The sequence below is a fragment of the Nymphaea colorata genome, chromosome 1 (genome assembly GCF_008831285.2).
Source record: "Nymphaea colorata isolate Beijing-Zhang1983 chromosome 1, ASM883128v2, whole genome shotgun sequence".
Classification (NCBI taxonomy): Eukaryota; Viridiplantae; Streptophyta; class Magnoliopsida; order Nymphaeales; family Nymphaeaceae; genus Nymphaea; species Nymphaea colorata.
In genome coordinates this window covers 43,763,416-43,777,520 of record NC_045138.2, presented here as the reverse complement: position 1 = coordinate 43,777,520, position 14,105 = coordinate 43,763,416, and the positions used below count along the sequence as shown (strand labels likewise).

The 14,105-nt window shown below is 44.3% G+C and overlaps 1 protein-coding gene across 2 annotated transcripts in view; it reads right to left on the bottom strand.

The window, feature by feature from the left end:
- The window catches only part of LOC116263140 (DExH-box ATP-dependent RNA helicase DExH1), a 100,160-nt gene extending 92,099 nt beyond the window's left edge, over positions 1 to 8,061 (bottom strand). The window contains exons 1-2 of one of the 2 annotated variants that reach the window (XM_031642752.2): positions 7,434 to 8,061; positions 6,726 to 6,871 (exon numbers count right to left, since the gene is read on the bottom strand). In XM_031642752.2, coding sequence (XP_031498612.1) covers positions 6,726 to 6,871; positions 7,434 to 7,670 — 383 coding nt within the window. In that variant the 5' untranslated portion in view covers positions 7,671 to 8,061. Of the gene's footprint in view, positions 1 to 6,725; positions 6,872 to 7,433 lie in introns of those variants that run through there. The other variant, XM_031642761.2, reaches the window with a different exon arrangement.
- Between the last annotated feature and the right edge of the window lie 6,044 nt (positions 8,062 to 14,105).

The following is a 14,105-nucleotide window of genomic DNA, read 5'->3' as shown; positions in this document are numbered from 1 at the left end:
GCGTATCATGTATCGGTCGGGCCGACCTATACGCCGTATCGCAAACGTAGCGTAGCGTATCGTAAAATTAATTTTTTAATTTTAAAAAATATTTAAAAATCTGAAAAAATAGAGAAAAAACATTAAAAATCTGAAAAAATGAACAAAAAAATAGAAATCAAGAAAAAAGTATTCAAATATAAAAAAGATCATCATCCATAAGAAACATTCATGTATATCAAATTATCAACAACACATTCAAAAATAAGAAATTAGATATACAAAATAACATAATAAGCATCTATCACAATTTTAAACTTGAAAATTTTATAGAATCTTAGGACTTAGAGCCTTAAGACTTGGAGTTTTAGGACTTAGATTACATCACAGTTTAAAACATATAGTTATCATCTTTCATGATTCAACGATAATATCTCTCAAATCAATGAATCCTCGGTTATTTTTTATGAAAATGAGCAAAATCTCTCCCTCCTACTTCTCTTGGAGTCTTTAAATATAAGAAGAGAGAGAGGGAGGAGTGTTTAAACTTTCAAAAATAAAAAAAAATGTGTTTTAACCCGTATCGTACGATACGGGGGTGTATCGCACGTATCATGCGATACGGCCCCCGTATCGCATAATACGGACGATACTCGTACGATACGGATGCGTATCGCTTATCAAACACGTATCGTATAGGTTTCTTCGACCTATACGCGTCTGTATCGTACGATACGGAAAACATTGGTCTAAAATACTAGAGCCGAGTTTGAGCAGACTCAGCTCAGCTCAAACTTGGCTTGTAAACAGCCCTAGGCTTGAGACTAAGGCAGGCAAAAGGAAGGCGGTCTGCACCTAGCTAGCGCGTCATGATAGCAAATAACTGAGATTGTCGAGGGCTGCTGATTACATGCAGTAGGGCGGTTGGCTGAGGAGTGGCCTGACGAGCACGCTGGCCGACAAATGCGGCTGGCTATCCAAGGCTGAGGCTGAGATAGATGGCAAGCCTGCATTCGAGAGCGACTGCTTGCCATCGGGGATGCGAAGGCATACTCGATAGTAATCAGCATGCCCGATCTAAGGTCAGCATGGGGTTCAGCCTAGATCTGATCCTTGATGGCTAGATCTGGGTGCCGAGGCGTGGGATAGATAGAGAGCACGGGCAGCACCGTGAGAATCTTCCTTGTGGCGAGCATAGCATTGAGGGTGATAAGTTGTAATCAGGTATCCATTGGTCGGGATTGTATGTGGATAGGCACGTTGTACATCTTAAGACCAGTGAAAGGCTAGATGCATGCAAGAGATCCTCAGCTAGCGAGGAAGACATGCATCAAGTGGTACTAGAGTTATTTTGCATGCTAACTACCCTATGACCTGGCAGACTTTGCGTATAAAGAGTGTAAAGGTACAGATCTAGTCGTTGATTGCTTCTGTGGAAGAAATGTGCAACACGTTGGCCCAATTGCAACAGTGCTTAGATGGCATCTTTACAGAGATAGCAGGTCCTTACTGCACCCACGTTGAACATCGCCGCATAGGTCCAGCAAGCCGTAGCACCCATTTTGGAGCTTTTGCGGGCATAGCTGGCACTGAAGCCATCACTGATCCGCCGGCTGCCACAGCACAGTCAACACTGGAGGGCAGTAGACCAAACGTGGAAGGCCCAACCTCGGCCAAGCCTAGCACATTTGGCCGGCCGCGGACCCTTCCCACGTTGGCTTCTTCCTTGCCACGGCATCAACCACAGATTGCAGGGCCACAACCGGCGAAACTTTACCCATCTTAGCAGTTTGTGACCGACCAAGCGATGCCAGGCATTCACACGGCGCCCGCAATTACAACACCTCGTCGACAGCCTCCTCCACCAGTCGACCAACATCTTAAGCACCCGGCCTATGAACATGCCGCTTTCTATGAGTAACGCCAGCCATATCTAGCTGCACCTCGGCCTCCATTGGCTACACGCCCACATCTTCCACATGAACACACAGTATGCACACCACGATCATTATCCACCACATCATGGTTTGCATACACCACACAAGCATTCACCAAAGATGCCATACCACGCATGTTGCTTAGAGACGAAGTTCTGCCTAGCATCAGTATACACCATAGCAATCATGGGGCTGACCATTTACAATGACTTCCATGCACATCAGCTCTTCTATAAGTGGAGACAAAGACATTGTAACGCCCGTTATATTTTTGGGCAGGTCGGGTCGGATCGGGACCCGGACCCACAGCTTACCCGCGTAAGAGCCCGACGAGGGCTGTTCTCCCTCGTCCTCCTCTCGCTCTCCCCCTTTCATTGCCTCTCTTGCTGCTAGGGAGCTCCACGCAGAGAAGAAGAAGAAGACAGAGGTGGTGCCGGCAGCGGCGGTGACGACGGCGACTGAGGCGGCGACACTTGGGTAAACTCTTTTTCTCTCTCTCGTGCTTTGTTTTCCTTTCTCTCCGCCACTCTCATGCTCCCTTGCCGTCTCTGCCACACGTTCTCTCTTCCTCTCTCTCGCCACTCTCTTTTCCCTTTCCGCTAGCTCCCTCCCGCACGGTCCCTCTCCTCACTCACCCTCACTCTCCCACCGGCTCTCTCTCTTCTCTCACGTCCTCTCCCCCTCACTGCCCTTCTTCCCCATTTCTGTTTGAACCCTCCTTCCCTCGCTTTCTCTTCTGTCCGCCCCTTTCTATCAGTGCCTCCCCTTGCCTACACACTCCTTACGTGAGCTCTCTCCCCATTTTTTCTATTTGTTTTTCCCCTTTTTCCCCAACCGAGCACTCTTTCTCATGGATTTCATCACTGTTTGTTAGGATTCCAGTTTGGGGAACGCGTTCTTCCCCTCGTATCAGCGTTTAGGTGGTGTTGGTGGTGGCGGCTTGGCACAATTTCTGCCATTTGGGGACCGATTGTACGCTTGAGGTGGTTGTCGGAGGCGTCACAGCAGTTTGGACACTTAGATTGGGGTGAGCAAGGCCTATTTGAGATTAGATTATTGAATATTATCTATGAGAGCATGTATAATTATTGTTTAAGCATGCTATAATTGATGATTTGGGACACATGTTAGCGATTTTGCTTTTTGGGGGAAGAGTAGGATTATGTTGGAGAAGTGTTGATTCATGGCTATAATGATCATTTGCACATGATGGGTTAATTTTTGAAGTAATAGGGAAGCACGGTTAGGATTGTCGTGTTGTGGAGAAGTGTAGGACCGTCTTTGTGAACGCTTGGGAGCGTCTTTTTCGACGTGGGTAGCATGTGTGGGAAGGAAGAGGGGTACCTGTTGGGAAGATACCTTCACTAAGGAAGCAAGAGAGAAATGGATTAGTGATCGATTCAAATCGATGGTGCGAAGCTTAAGCCTTTGGAGGTAGCCTCTAGGGCTGAGGAGAGACCCTTTTGAGGGCTTTGTGGGTCGACACTACCCTTCGATACCCTCTTGAGGCAATAGCGTGCCTCAATGATTTTGTTTTATATTTGTTTTGATTGTGAATCTAAACTAGTGTAGAGTTTAGTCATTTACCACTTGTGTATGTTTGCAGGTACACAAGTGACTAGTTTCGAAGCTCAAGGCATTTTGAAGAGTTTGTGAGCACGCCACAGGTATGGCAGCATTACAGGCAAATCTCTGCCTGGGGCAAATGTATGAATGTGTGTTCCTAGGGTCGTGAGATCCTAGGATTGTGATGCAATTGATTGACTGTTTATTGAATGAATGTGGGTATGCATGTAGATGTTTTGATATATGATATGAATTGTTTTGGAAAGACTATGAGAAGTTTGTTTTGAAAATGTTACGCATTTGCATGTGCATGCTAGAATTGATAACTGTTTAGGACAGATGAGGCGGGGTATCGAGTCGAGTGTCTCCTCGACCCCAATTGTGCATTAGAAAGCATCCTAGAATGGTAATTGCATAGGACAGCTACGAGCCAATCACAGATCGAGACTACTCTCTGTGGTTTGGCTAAGTTTTTTGAAGATGTGATTGATATGATGAATGATGTGAATGTTTTATTCTGTTGCATACACATTGCTGCGGGCAATGATGCAAATAATGGAATTGGAGGGTAGTCATATCCGTATTGTATGATGGCTAGCTATGACTGTTATTGTTATGTGTAGACCTCGTGTGGAGGCAATTGGAGGTGTAGGTGCACTCGTGAAGTGCACCAACCTCATGAGCTAGTCAGTCAGTTTGTGAATGTGTTAATCTAATGATAAGAATGAATGAATAAGAGATGAGAGGCCAGTGGGATGTAGCTATGTGTTTGGGAGACGTCCCGCTTTTGCCATTGGTCTCGCCTGTTCGGAGCGCAGGCGGTGCAAGGCCCCAGAGTTCTGTTGTGTGTTGTGCTTGGAACGTTGGGCTCCCGCCTTTCCAACCTGGGTATCCTAGGGAAGGCTGAGTATCTCTCCTTGGACTTCACACAGTCATGGACGAGTGCTCTACCGCTGTAGCGAATGAAATGAATCCATATTGTTCTGGGCCACCACGGGGGTTGTCTCTCTGCTGTAGGCCGCCCGCGGTGTGCACGTGCCTGTGTTGCACCCACAGGAACTGTTAATACACTGAAGTTAATGAAAATGTATTGTATATGATTGATTGTACGTGATTGAGATGCATGTGATCGTTGTGCTTACAAATGCAAGTGAAATGTTTAAGCATGTCTTGCATGTGATTTGAAAGTTAGTTACTGTGGCCATTGAGTGGCTTTTACGTGTCGTGCCCTGATACGACATGATGATAGATGATCTTAGTGTTTGTTCTTTTATTTGAGCCCTACCTAAAAGGGTTTGGTATTGTCCTGGCTTGTTGCCATACTACGAAGGCTAAGCCTTCAGTTGTTTTCTTTTTCAGGTTTGGTGGACCAGGGGCAGCAGGTTGAGCAGATGGGTTCACTCACGTCCTACTGGGGAGGTTTTGGGATGTGTCTTTTGTAGTGTCGGCGCATCTTATTTTGGTTTTATTGATGTCTTGTTTTTGTTAGGCATCAATTATACAGTTTGGAGCATTTTTGTCATACATAGATGTGATTTTGTATGAATGGAAATGATTACATAAATGAAAGTTCGCCCCATTGTTTTGAATGGCATGGCTCCTTCATTTTTGAATTGTTGAGTAGTCGCACCTCGATGTTTTATGTTTAAAAAAAAAAAAAATGTTTGAGTGTCAAAAGGTCGGGGTGTGACAGACATAGCCTTTACTGCAACCTTAAGAGCATTGAGCATTGAATGTGCTATCATTTTGAGATCATCAACTTCATCCTCCTCTTACATGGCATCCACAACTTTGTTGGAATTGTCCACCTAATTGCTTCCTTTATTAGTAATTCCCACTAAATTCTAGGATCTCAAATTGATTGGTGGCCATGTAGGTCTGAAACCTTTGTTATTTCATCCACCACAGTTGTTTTTTTTTTGTTTGAAACATTGTGTTAGTTGTAGGAAATAGCGAAACTTTAGAGCACCTTTTAGTAAACCACTCTAAGGTGCAATTGTAATAAGACCTTCCCATCGGGTCCACTTGTGGGTCAACCCATATCCTATGCTTCACATATATATGCTGAAATTACGAATTGTTGGGCATCGATCTTTTGATTAATGAAATCATCCCTCGTTGGGCTGGTGAAACTTACCTTAATTTGTGTGTCTGGTCTTTTGTTTTCCTCTGAGTCTCTGTTGGGCAGGGTTTATGGAGGGTGCAGCTAACACATTGTGATGATGCATGAAATACATTATGTTTTCTATCTTTAAAAACATGCATTTATCTATATTTTTAGTGCCAAAAACCCATTATTGATATGTTTTATATGTCAAGGAGTTGGCTTTCAAATTTTAGGTCATTTGGAATTAGATGGAGGAAGAAGCATGTATGTTACACACTCCAAACCAACCGCAGTAGAGCATTATCTTAGATACAATCAAGCCTGGCATTGGCATTTCCATGTTCAGCTACGGACTTTATCAATCACATTGAGCCAAATTTGACATGAAAATTTTAATAGAAGATTGTGCCAAAATATGATCTCAAAGTGTCAAACTTGCACTTGACTAGGTCCATATTTGAACACAATCACATGGTCCTTTGACCCCCCTTGGTGGCAAGCGTGTATATACACCTGCCTTATGCAGGCAATTAGGAACAAATACTAATGGTTTGTGACATGTGGATGTTCCTTCTCTCTCTCTTCACCCTCCATAGTACCCTAAAATCTGGATGCTTCTTCTTCATGTTGGGATTCTTGGGGAGGGTTTGCCAACTAGCCCCACGGAGAAAGAAAGTAGATAGAGAAATAGAGAGAAAGAATAAAGAGCAAAAGAGGAGAAAAAAGGAGGAGGAGGACCATGTCACTTACGGCACAAGAAGCCCAGTTATGCTCTAGACACAAATCACAAGGATAAACCACTATAGCCAAAAAAAAAAAGGTAAAGGAATCAAGATTTTGTAACTAGGAGAGCCAGAAAAGAAACATCATTTAACCAAATTGCAACAACTTCACATGGATTGAAAACAACAAATTTGTTGACAGCTGTTTGCAATTCCAAATATTAGTGCCAGATTAACAGATATTATTACTGTGCAGGTAAACTTATAAAATATTAGTAACGAGCTAAAGGGTCGTTGAGGAACATACTCTTTGAAATGAACGTTCAAATGCATCATTACCTCCTGCACAAGGCAATCATGATGCAAATAACAAAGAAAATGAATAAAACAAATAGTACGACTCGTCCTTCTTACAAGTAAAGACCAAGCTTTTGAGCCATCTGTTCAAGTGTACGCTGTCCTTCACGCCCATAGTTTCGTTTTGCGATTATTTCCTTCTCTCCTCCCAGTTTCAGTTGCTCCATCTTAGTCCACCACTCGTTCTCATTCAGATTTTCGACCTGAAAAATTATAAAAGCATAACATATCGCCTTCCATTCGAAATAAACACTATCTATTCATGCTCTAAGAGTTCAAAAGACTTAGTCGCTGTTAAAAAAACTATGTCAACAGCACGCTTTAATCTTAAATTTCTCCTAAGGCGGAAGCACTCATAGTGATTCATACTATCTTACAAAGAAAATAATACACAGCATGCCCAAATATAGAGTTCCTTAAGATTCCGATTAGAATCCAACGACCAGAAAATATTCCTTTTCCTCATCGTGAACTCAAAAAACAGAAGAACGTCTCGAAAAGTATGAAGAAAATCACTATGCTGTTCACTGTTAACTGATCATCCTGGGGCATCAACCCTAAGGCCAGTTCTTCGGCGGCTCCTCATACTAGTTACACAGCAACAAATGCGAACACATAAACCAGCCTTCCGTTTTCTTCCCTTCATTCAGTAAAAGCAAGCACAGAAGCAAGAAAGGCCACACACATTTATTCCTCCAACATCCGGAAACCCAGTCTTCGGAACGGAAGAGACAAAGATAAAGCTAGAGAAATAAGAAGAAATACCTCCCCGTTCATTTGTTTCAGTCTCTCCGCTCTCCAAACAGGATCCCACCATCTCTGCTCGCCGCTGCCGCGTCCCCCTCGACCACCGCTACCACCGCCCCTTCTTCCGCCCTCGCTGCTTCTTCTGCCGCCCCTGAAGGATCTAGGGTTTGCTGACATGGCTGCCACTCGCCGGACGCTACTCTTTCCGACGGTGATGGATATTAGAGCAGGGAACGGCCTTCGGCAGACGGTCATGCGTTACGCTCCGACAAAAATGTATAGCGGCTATTCGCCCGCTTCGATGCGACGCTTGTTACATGTTTCGCCACGATCAACCGAAATTCAATCGAGAGGGATTCAAGGAGAATCCATCTACGGCCCTCCACGCGCGGGTCCCATTAGGGTGGGCATCGCGTCAGGCCGGGCCGGCCCGGCCCGCTAAGACCCGGCCCGGGCCTGAAGCCCAAGCCCGGGCCCGGCCCCATAATATTGCCGGGCCGGGTACCGGGCCTGGCCACCAAAAGTCAGGCCCGGCCCAGCCCGCCACGGAGAGGGAGACGAGAGACGGGAAGGGGAGCCGAGCGGAGAGGGAGACGGAGCGGGGCTGCGGGGGGACGGAGGCGGAGAGGGAGAGGAGCGAGCTGCGGGGGACGGAGGCCGTGTGGGAGCGGAGCGGGGCTGCGGGGGACGGAGGCGGAGAGGGAGGGGAGCGAGCGGAGCTGCGGAGGACGGAGGCCGAGAGGGAGCAGATAGGGAGGGGAGCGAGCGGGCCAGGCAGAGAGGGAAAAGGGAGAGGGAGAGGGAGACGAAGACGGGAAGAGAGAGGGAGGGGTCAGGGGAGCGAGCGGAGGGCGGAGGCCGCCCGAGGGTGGGAGTCGGGCCGGGCCGCCCTTCCCGCCCGGGCCCGGCCCGGTTTGGTTATCGGGTCGGGTTATCGGGCCCGGGCCCAACCGGGCAGGGCCGGGCCGGCCCGGCCCGACGCCCAGGCCTAGTCCCAAGAATAACATGAAGCAGCAGTATGGTGGACTAGAAGTCATACGATGGTTATGGTTTTGACTTTAGGTTGGAAATATGGAATTGAAAATATATTTTTAAAAATATATTTTAAAAAAAAATAGAATGAGAAAATTTTTGATGAGAAACTTACTTTTTTTAGTTTGATAAAAAAATATATTTTTTCATGTTTAGAGGAAAAAGAAAACAGGGAGGAAAAAGAGAGGCTGAGGAAGAAGGGAAGCAGGGATGACTCCTAGGCTTGATCGAGGGTCTGATCATCATTCATGATATTGAATATCGATGATCAATTGACAAAGAGGTGAATCGAAGGAGGATTGATCGTAGAAGGATTGCCCAGAGCAGAAGAAGATTCTAACCAAGTTTGAGAGCAATATGAAAGTGTCGGAATCAGCTTCGGAAGAAATTCCGGCCATTGCGGCGGCGCAAAAGCTGAACTATGCCACTCTGCTTCAGGAACTACCCCCGCGCATTAGTGATTTTGGATCTCAACGCGATTTTCTTGTGTAGCTCCGTTTGATGTGAAATTTGGAGTGTCCACTCCTCAGTTTGTTGTCGACTTAATGTCAAATGTTCAGGCAAATCGGAGCTGTCTGTGATTTTTAAAAAATCTGTGAGTAAGGATAACTCCTGTCTACTGCCTGAACCCCTGCGACAAGCATTTTTCACTGCGAGACAGTGTTTGATCAGGCTGAGCACGATTCCTGTGTGAAGCTCATTTGAAGCTGATCTTCTGGGCGTCCAATCCCTAACATCTTAGCAAGCTCAAGACCAAATTTCAGCTTAATCAGAGGCCGAACTAATTTTGTAAAAATATGCGAGTCATCCCTGCTCCTGCTGTTGCTCTTGAGCACCTCCCTTCTTCCTCCGCCTTCCTTTTCCATCATTCCCTTTTTCTTCCGCCTCCCTTCTTCCTCCTCCCTCCTGCCCTTCTTCTTCCGCCTCCCTTCCTCCTCCTCCTTCTTTCCCTTCTTCTTCTACATCCCTTATTCCTCCTAACGGTTAAAAAAAAAAATCTGCAAAATGTTTTTCACCTCTTTGGCTGGAAATTTTTTTTCATAAATATATTTTCGTTTCCAGCTTCAACATTCCAAAAAAAATTCTGCGTTAGTTAAGGAGGAAAAATTTTGAAAATTTAAAAAATGGTTTCTGTAGTACAGAAAATTTCCAACCCATCAAACTGACCCTTAATTACATAAGCTTACCAGGAAACCCCAAAAAAAATGTATGATATTGTAGACAAAGGGAGAGGGACAACGATAAGGTAAAACAGTATCTTTCACAAATATTGAAAACGGTAATACCAATTTTATCTTTTTCTTGCACTTAAAAGAGGGTGTAAAATTACATTATTGTCTTTCAACACTTTGGGCCCCTAAATAAAATTCAAATTTTTGAAAATTTTTCTTTTTTTCAGAAAGTTTTTTCTAATTTTTTTTTTCATCTCAAGGGGTGAAAAACTTTAGTTGGATTCTCAAGCAATGCTTAATCCAACTATTTTTCTTTTTTCTTTTTTTTTTATTGTTATGGCACTGAGAAATTTATTTCCTACACATAAACTCAAGCACAACAAACACATTGAGGTTTTGGAATTCTTGATTTTGTTTCCATTTATTCAATTTCTAAAACAAATTTACGAAAACTTCTTTCTAACTCCATATTTTCAATGCATGACACGGCTGTTAAAAAGCATAAAACAGCAAAAGATTGACTTGAAAAATGAAATCATGTAGCTGCGTCAAATGCACGGCGACGTCCATGCAGAGATAAATCGGCTAAGCGAGGATGGACACTACTAACGTGTCTTGTTTCAGTTCCACCTCTGAAATTGAGGGCTTAAACTATGAACTATTTAGTGTACCTTTTTTGCGCATAAAGTTAGGTCTGAAATTGAGGACTTCAACTATGGAACCATGTCATGCTCGAAGTGGAATTGGTTCGAACAAAGTTAGTTTTTAGTCTACTTGAAAATAAATTTAAATAAATAAGCAGACAAATTAATTCTTACCCTACTTATACCATGAACTAATTTCTAGGTAATGGTGGAATTTGTTTGAGATAAGTTTTCTTTTATAACTTATTTGAGATAAGTTGTCACCTGAGAAAGAATGGACCGATTTTCCATGTGTTAAGATAGACAAAACATATCACTATTGATGAATGAGATACATTATCTTAAGTATTTGATGTAAGATGTCGATGAGGCTTAACTATCTGCACATAGTAGTTGTTGCAGATATACTAACTAATATACATGTCAAAAAACATGAAGGAAATAAGTAACATGACAAAAATGCCCTTCTATATGCAAACTGTATTTTTCAAGACAACATTAAGTATTTCGCCTAAAGTAGAGGATCAAAGTGCCAAAATTTGTTAACAAAGAGGCTGTTTGTTAAGAATATGTTCTAGAACCAAATATCAATTATATTTTTTACGGTATAATTGCATGTTAATTCAAAAAACAATAAAAAGGCATTTTTTGTAATTTATAAAAACCAAAGGGCAAAATGGTCATTGAAAGAACCTACATTCAAGATAAACTTTGTCCAAATTCAATTATTTGCCCATGAAATTACACTCACAAAACGGCTTATGTTACATAAATGCAGTTTTTCTTTAATTATTCAAATAACAATAAATACATGCATGTGCGATAAAGATAGAGACAATGATAGAGGCACAGGTTTTGCATTGTTATATCCCCTTGTTTTTGTTCAAACTTTTCCTATGTCAATTCTCACAACAGCAGCCTCAGCCTCATCGAGTATTCAAAAGCAAGTATTTGGGGTATTATAGTCTAAAACTAAGTCACCGGAGTGCGGGGTGCGGGTGCCGGTGCCGGCGCGGCACATCTTAAAAAATTTAGGTGCGGCGGTGCGGGAAGACTATTTATTATTATAATTATTAATATATAATAATAATATATATGACAAAATTATCTCTAAACCATAAAATTATTAAATATCAAAATCAAAATTACAATTTTTCCCATTCCTTTCTTTCTTAATAAGGAGGTTAGGTTTCGGGTCGGAGGAAGGGGGCGAAGCGTTCAGTAAGGAGGGTTATTTTATAACAGTTTTGGTCTTGGGTAAGTTAAATTAGATCAAAATCCAAATCCAGGCCCGAACTATATCACTCGCCAGACCGGTTCCCCTTCCTCGTCTTCCTCTTCCTCGTCTTCCTCTCTAATCTCTATCTCCCTCTTCCTTGCCCTCTCAATCTCACATTCCACAAGTGAGCATCGACACAGAGAAGAAGAGGAAGGAGCAGTGGCGGTGGCGGCGGTGCAGCACGGCGGCGCTAGGTCTTCCTCCCGTCCTCACCTCTCTTCCTCCCTCTCCCATCCGTTTCCCCCTTTCCTCTCGTCCTCACCTCCCTTCCTCCCTCTCCCATCAGTTTCCCCCTTTCCTCCCGTCGTCACCTCCCTTCCTCCCTCTCCCATCAGTTTCCCCCTTTCCTCCCGTCGTCACCTCCCTTCCTCCCTCTCCCATCCGTTTCCCCCTTTCCTCCCATCCTCACCTCTCTTCCTCCTTTGCTCTCCCTCTCCCTTTCCCCCAAATCGTCCCTTTCTCCCCCGGGTGCGGTTTGGGTGCGGGTTCTTCATCGGGTGCTGATTGGGTGCACACCTGGAGCGCACCCGCACCCGAACCCGCACCCGCATTGCGTCGGTGCGGGTGCGAGCTCAAAGAAAACGCACCCAGGTGACACAGGTCTAAAATGCTTTGCTAGATGTATTCAGGCACATTCCAAGCAGTCACATTACATGAACACCTTCTGGTCACTGAGATATCAATATCTTATTGTTTAGTGACTAAGAAGCAACAAAGCACTTACATGTTAATAATCCAAGATTGGCTGCAAGTGACTGAGCAATGAAAACCAAGATGAACAGAAGAAGGATTACCCCATAGCAACTACAAAAGGAAATAAAAATAAGAAAGTACACACGCGCACATATATATATACACACACCTAACAATTAACAATAAGTTTTTTTCTTAAAGCAACTAACTCATGATATTGTTTAAAAACACTAAATTTTTTCATAGTTCATACATATTCATGCATATAATGTTCAAGGTATTGTCACAAATTTTCTTTATCGAAGCTCTCTCTCTGTCACGGGCCGACAACTCCGGACCGTGCGGCGCGGCAAACTCTCGCCAGTAAGCCACAAGCCTTCACCTCATTCAAGTGGCCGCAGATCACTTGAACGCTTTCTCGAAAACAAAGGACACAAATTTGCACAAAGAGTGTGGAAAGAAAACTCGCAATATATTTCACTTCAGAGAGAAGAGTACATCACGAGGGAAAGCAAGTAAGCTATTACACTTTACTTACAAGGATGGCCGAAGCCGCTTACAGAATTCCCGATGTCGACCATCTAAAACAAGGAATCCCAATATCACACTTAGGGAGCCGTTTTGGGAGGGTACTCCGACATATGTGAACAAACTAGCTTACACCAAGACTCAACATAAGCAAAGCAAATACAGCAAAAGCAAAAGACTGTATATACTCTAGACGCAGGGGAACAGGCTCCCCCCTTCAAATCAAGTGTCGGCCTCGGCGCTAACAGCTTCATGGTAGGTCTGGACTTCTTCTGGATGACTTCGCTTGAAGCGGAAGGCATACTCCCACGTTGGCTGATCATCATCTACCCACTTGACCAAGTATCGCTTCGGTTCACCAAGATAGTTCACTTTGTGTCGAAGTATTTGGTCCAACTGACGGTCACTGGCACGCCGGGTAGAGGGAGCGCGCTGCAAAATCGGTTCTCTCCGGGGCTGGCTTCTCTCCGGGTCTTCAGTATCGACATAGAAGGGCTTGAGGTTGCAGACATGAAACACTAAATGCACCTTGAAGTCTGGCGACAAATCTAATTTGTATGCCAGCTTCCCAATTCTTTGTCCACAGTGAATGGCCCTTCATACTTTCTGATCAATGCTCGGTGTCGCCCACGGAAGATGCCCGAACGGTCTGAGTAAAGCTTGACAAGAACTTGGTCTCCCACTCGAAACTCGGTAGGTCTCCGATTCTTGTCAGCCCACTTCTTCATCTTCTTGGCGGCCTTGTGCAAGAACTCCTTAGCAATCTCCGTCTGTTCCTGCCAGTCTTTGACAAACTGGTAGGCGAAGCTGGGTCTTCCCTTCTCTTGGGCTGCAACTGTGTGAGGCATCAACGGCTACTGCCCGGTGGCTACTTCGAAGGGGCTGTGGCCTGAAGACTCACTCTTCTGCAAGTTGTAACAGAATTGAGTCACATCGAGCAGCTTTACCCAGTTCTTCTAGTTGGCGCTGACAAAGTGACGCAGGTACTGTTCCAACAAAGCATTGATGCGTTCGGTCTGGCCATCAGTCTGAGGGTGGAAGCTTGTGGAAAACAGCAAGTCTGAGCCTAGCAACCGAAACACTTCACGCCAAAACTTGCCCGTGAAGCGAGCATCGCGATCACTCACAATACTCTTCGGCACACCCCAGTTCTTAACAATGTTCTTCACAAACATCTCCGCCGTCTTCTCCGCTGGACTCTCCTTTGTAGTTGGGATGAACGTGACATACTTAGAAAACCTGTCGACAACAACAAAGATAGAGCTGTAGCCATCAACTCGGGGTAAACTCACAATGAAGTCCATGGAGATGCTTTCCCACGGACGTTCCGGAATAGGAAGAG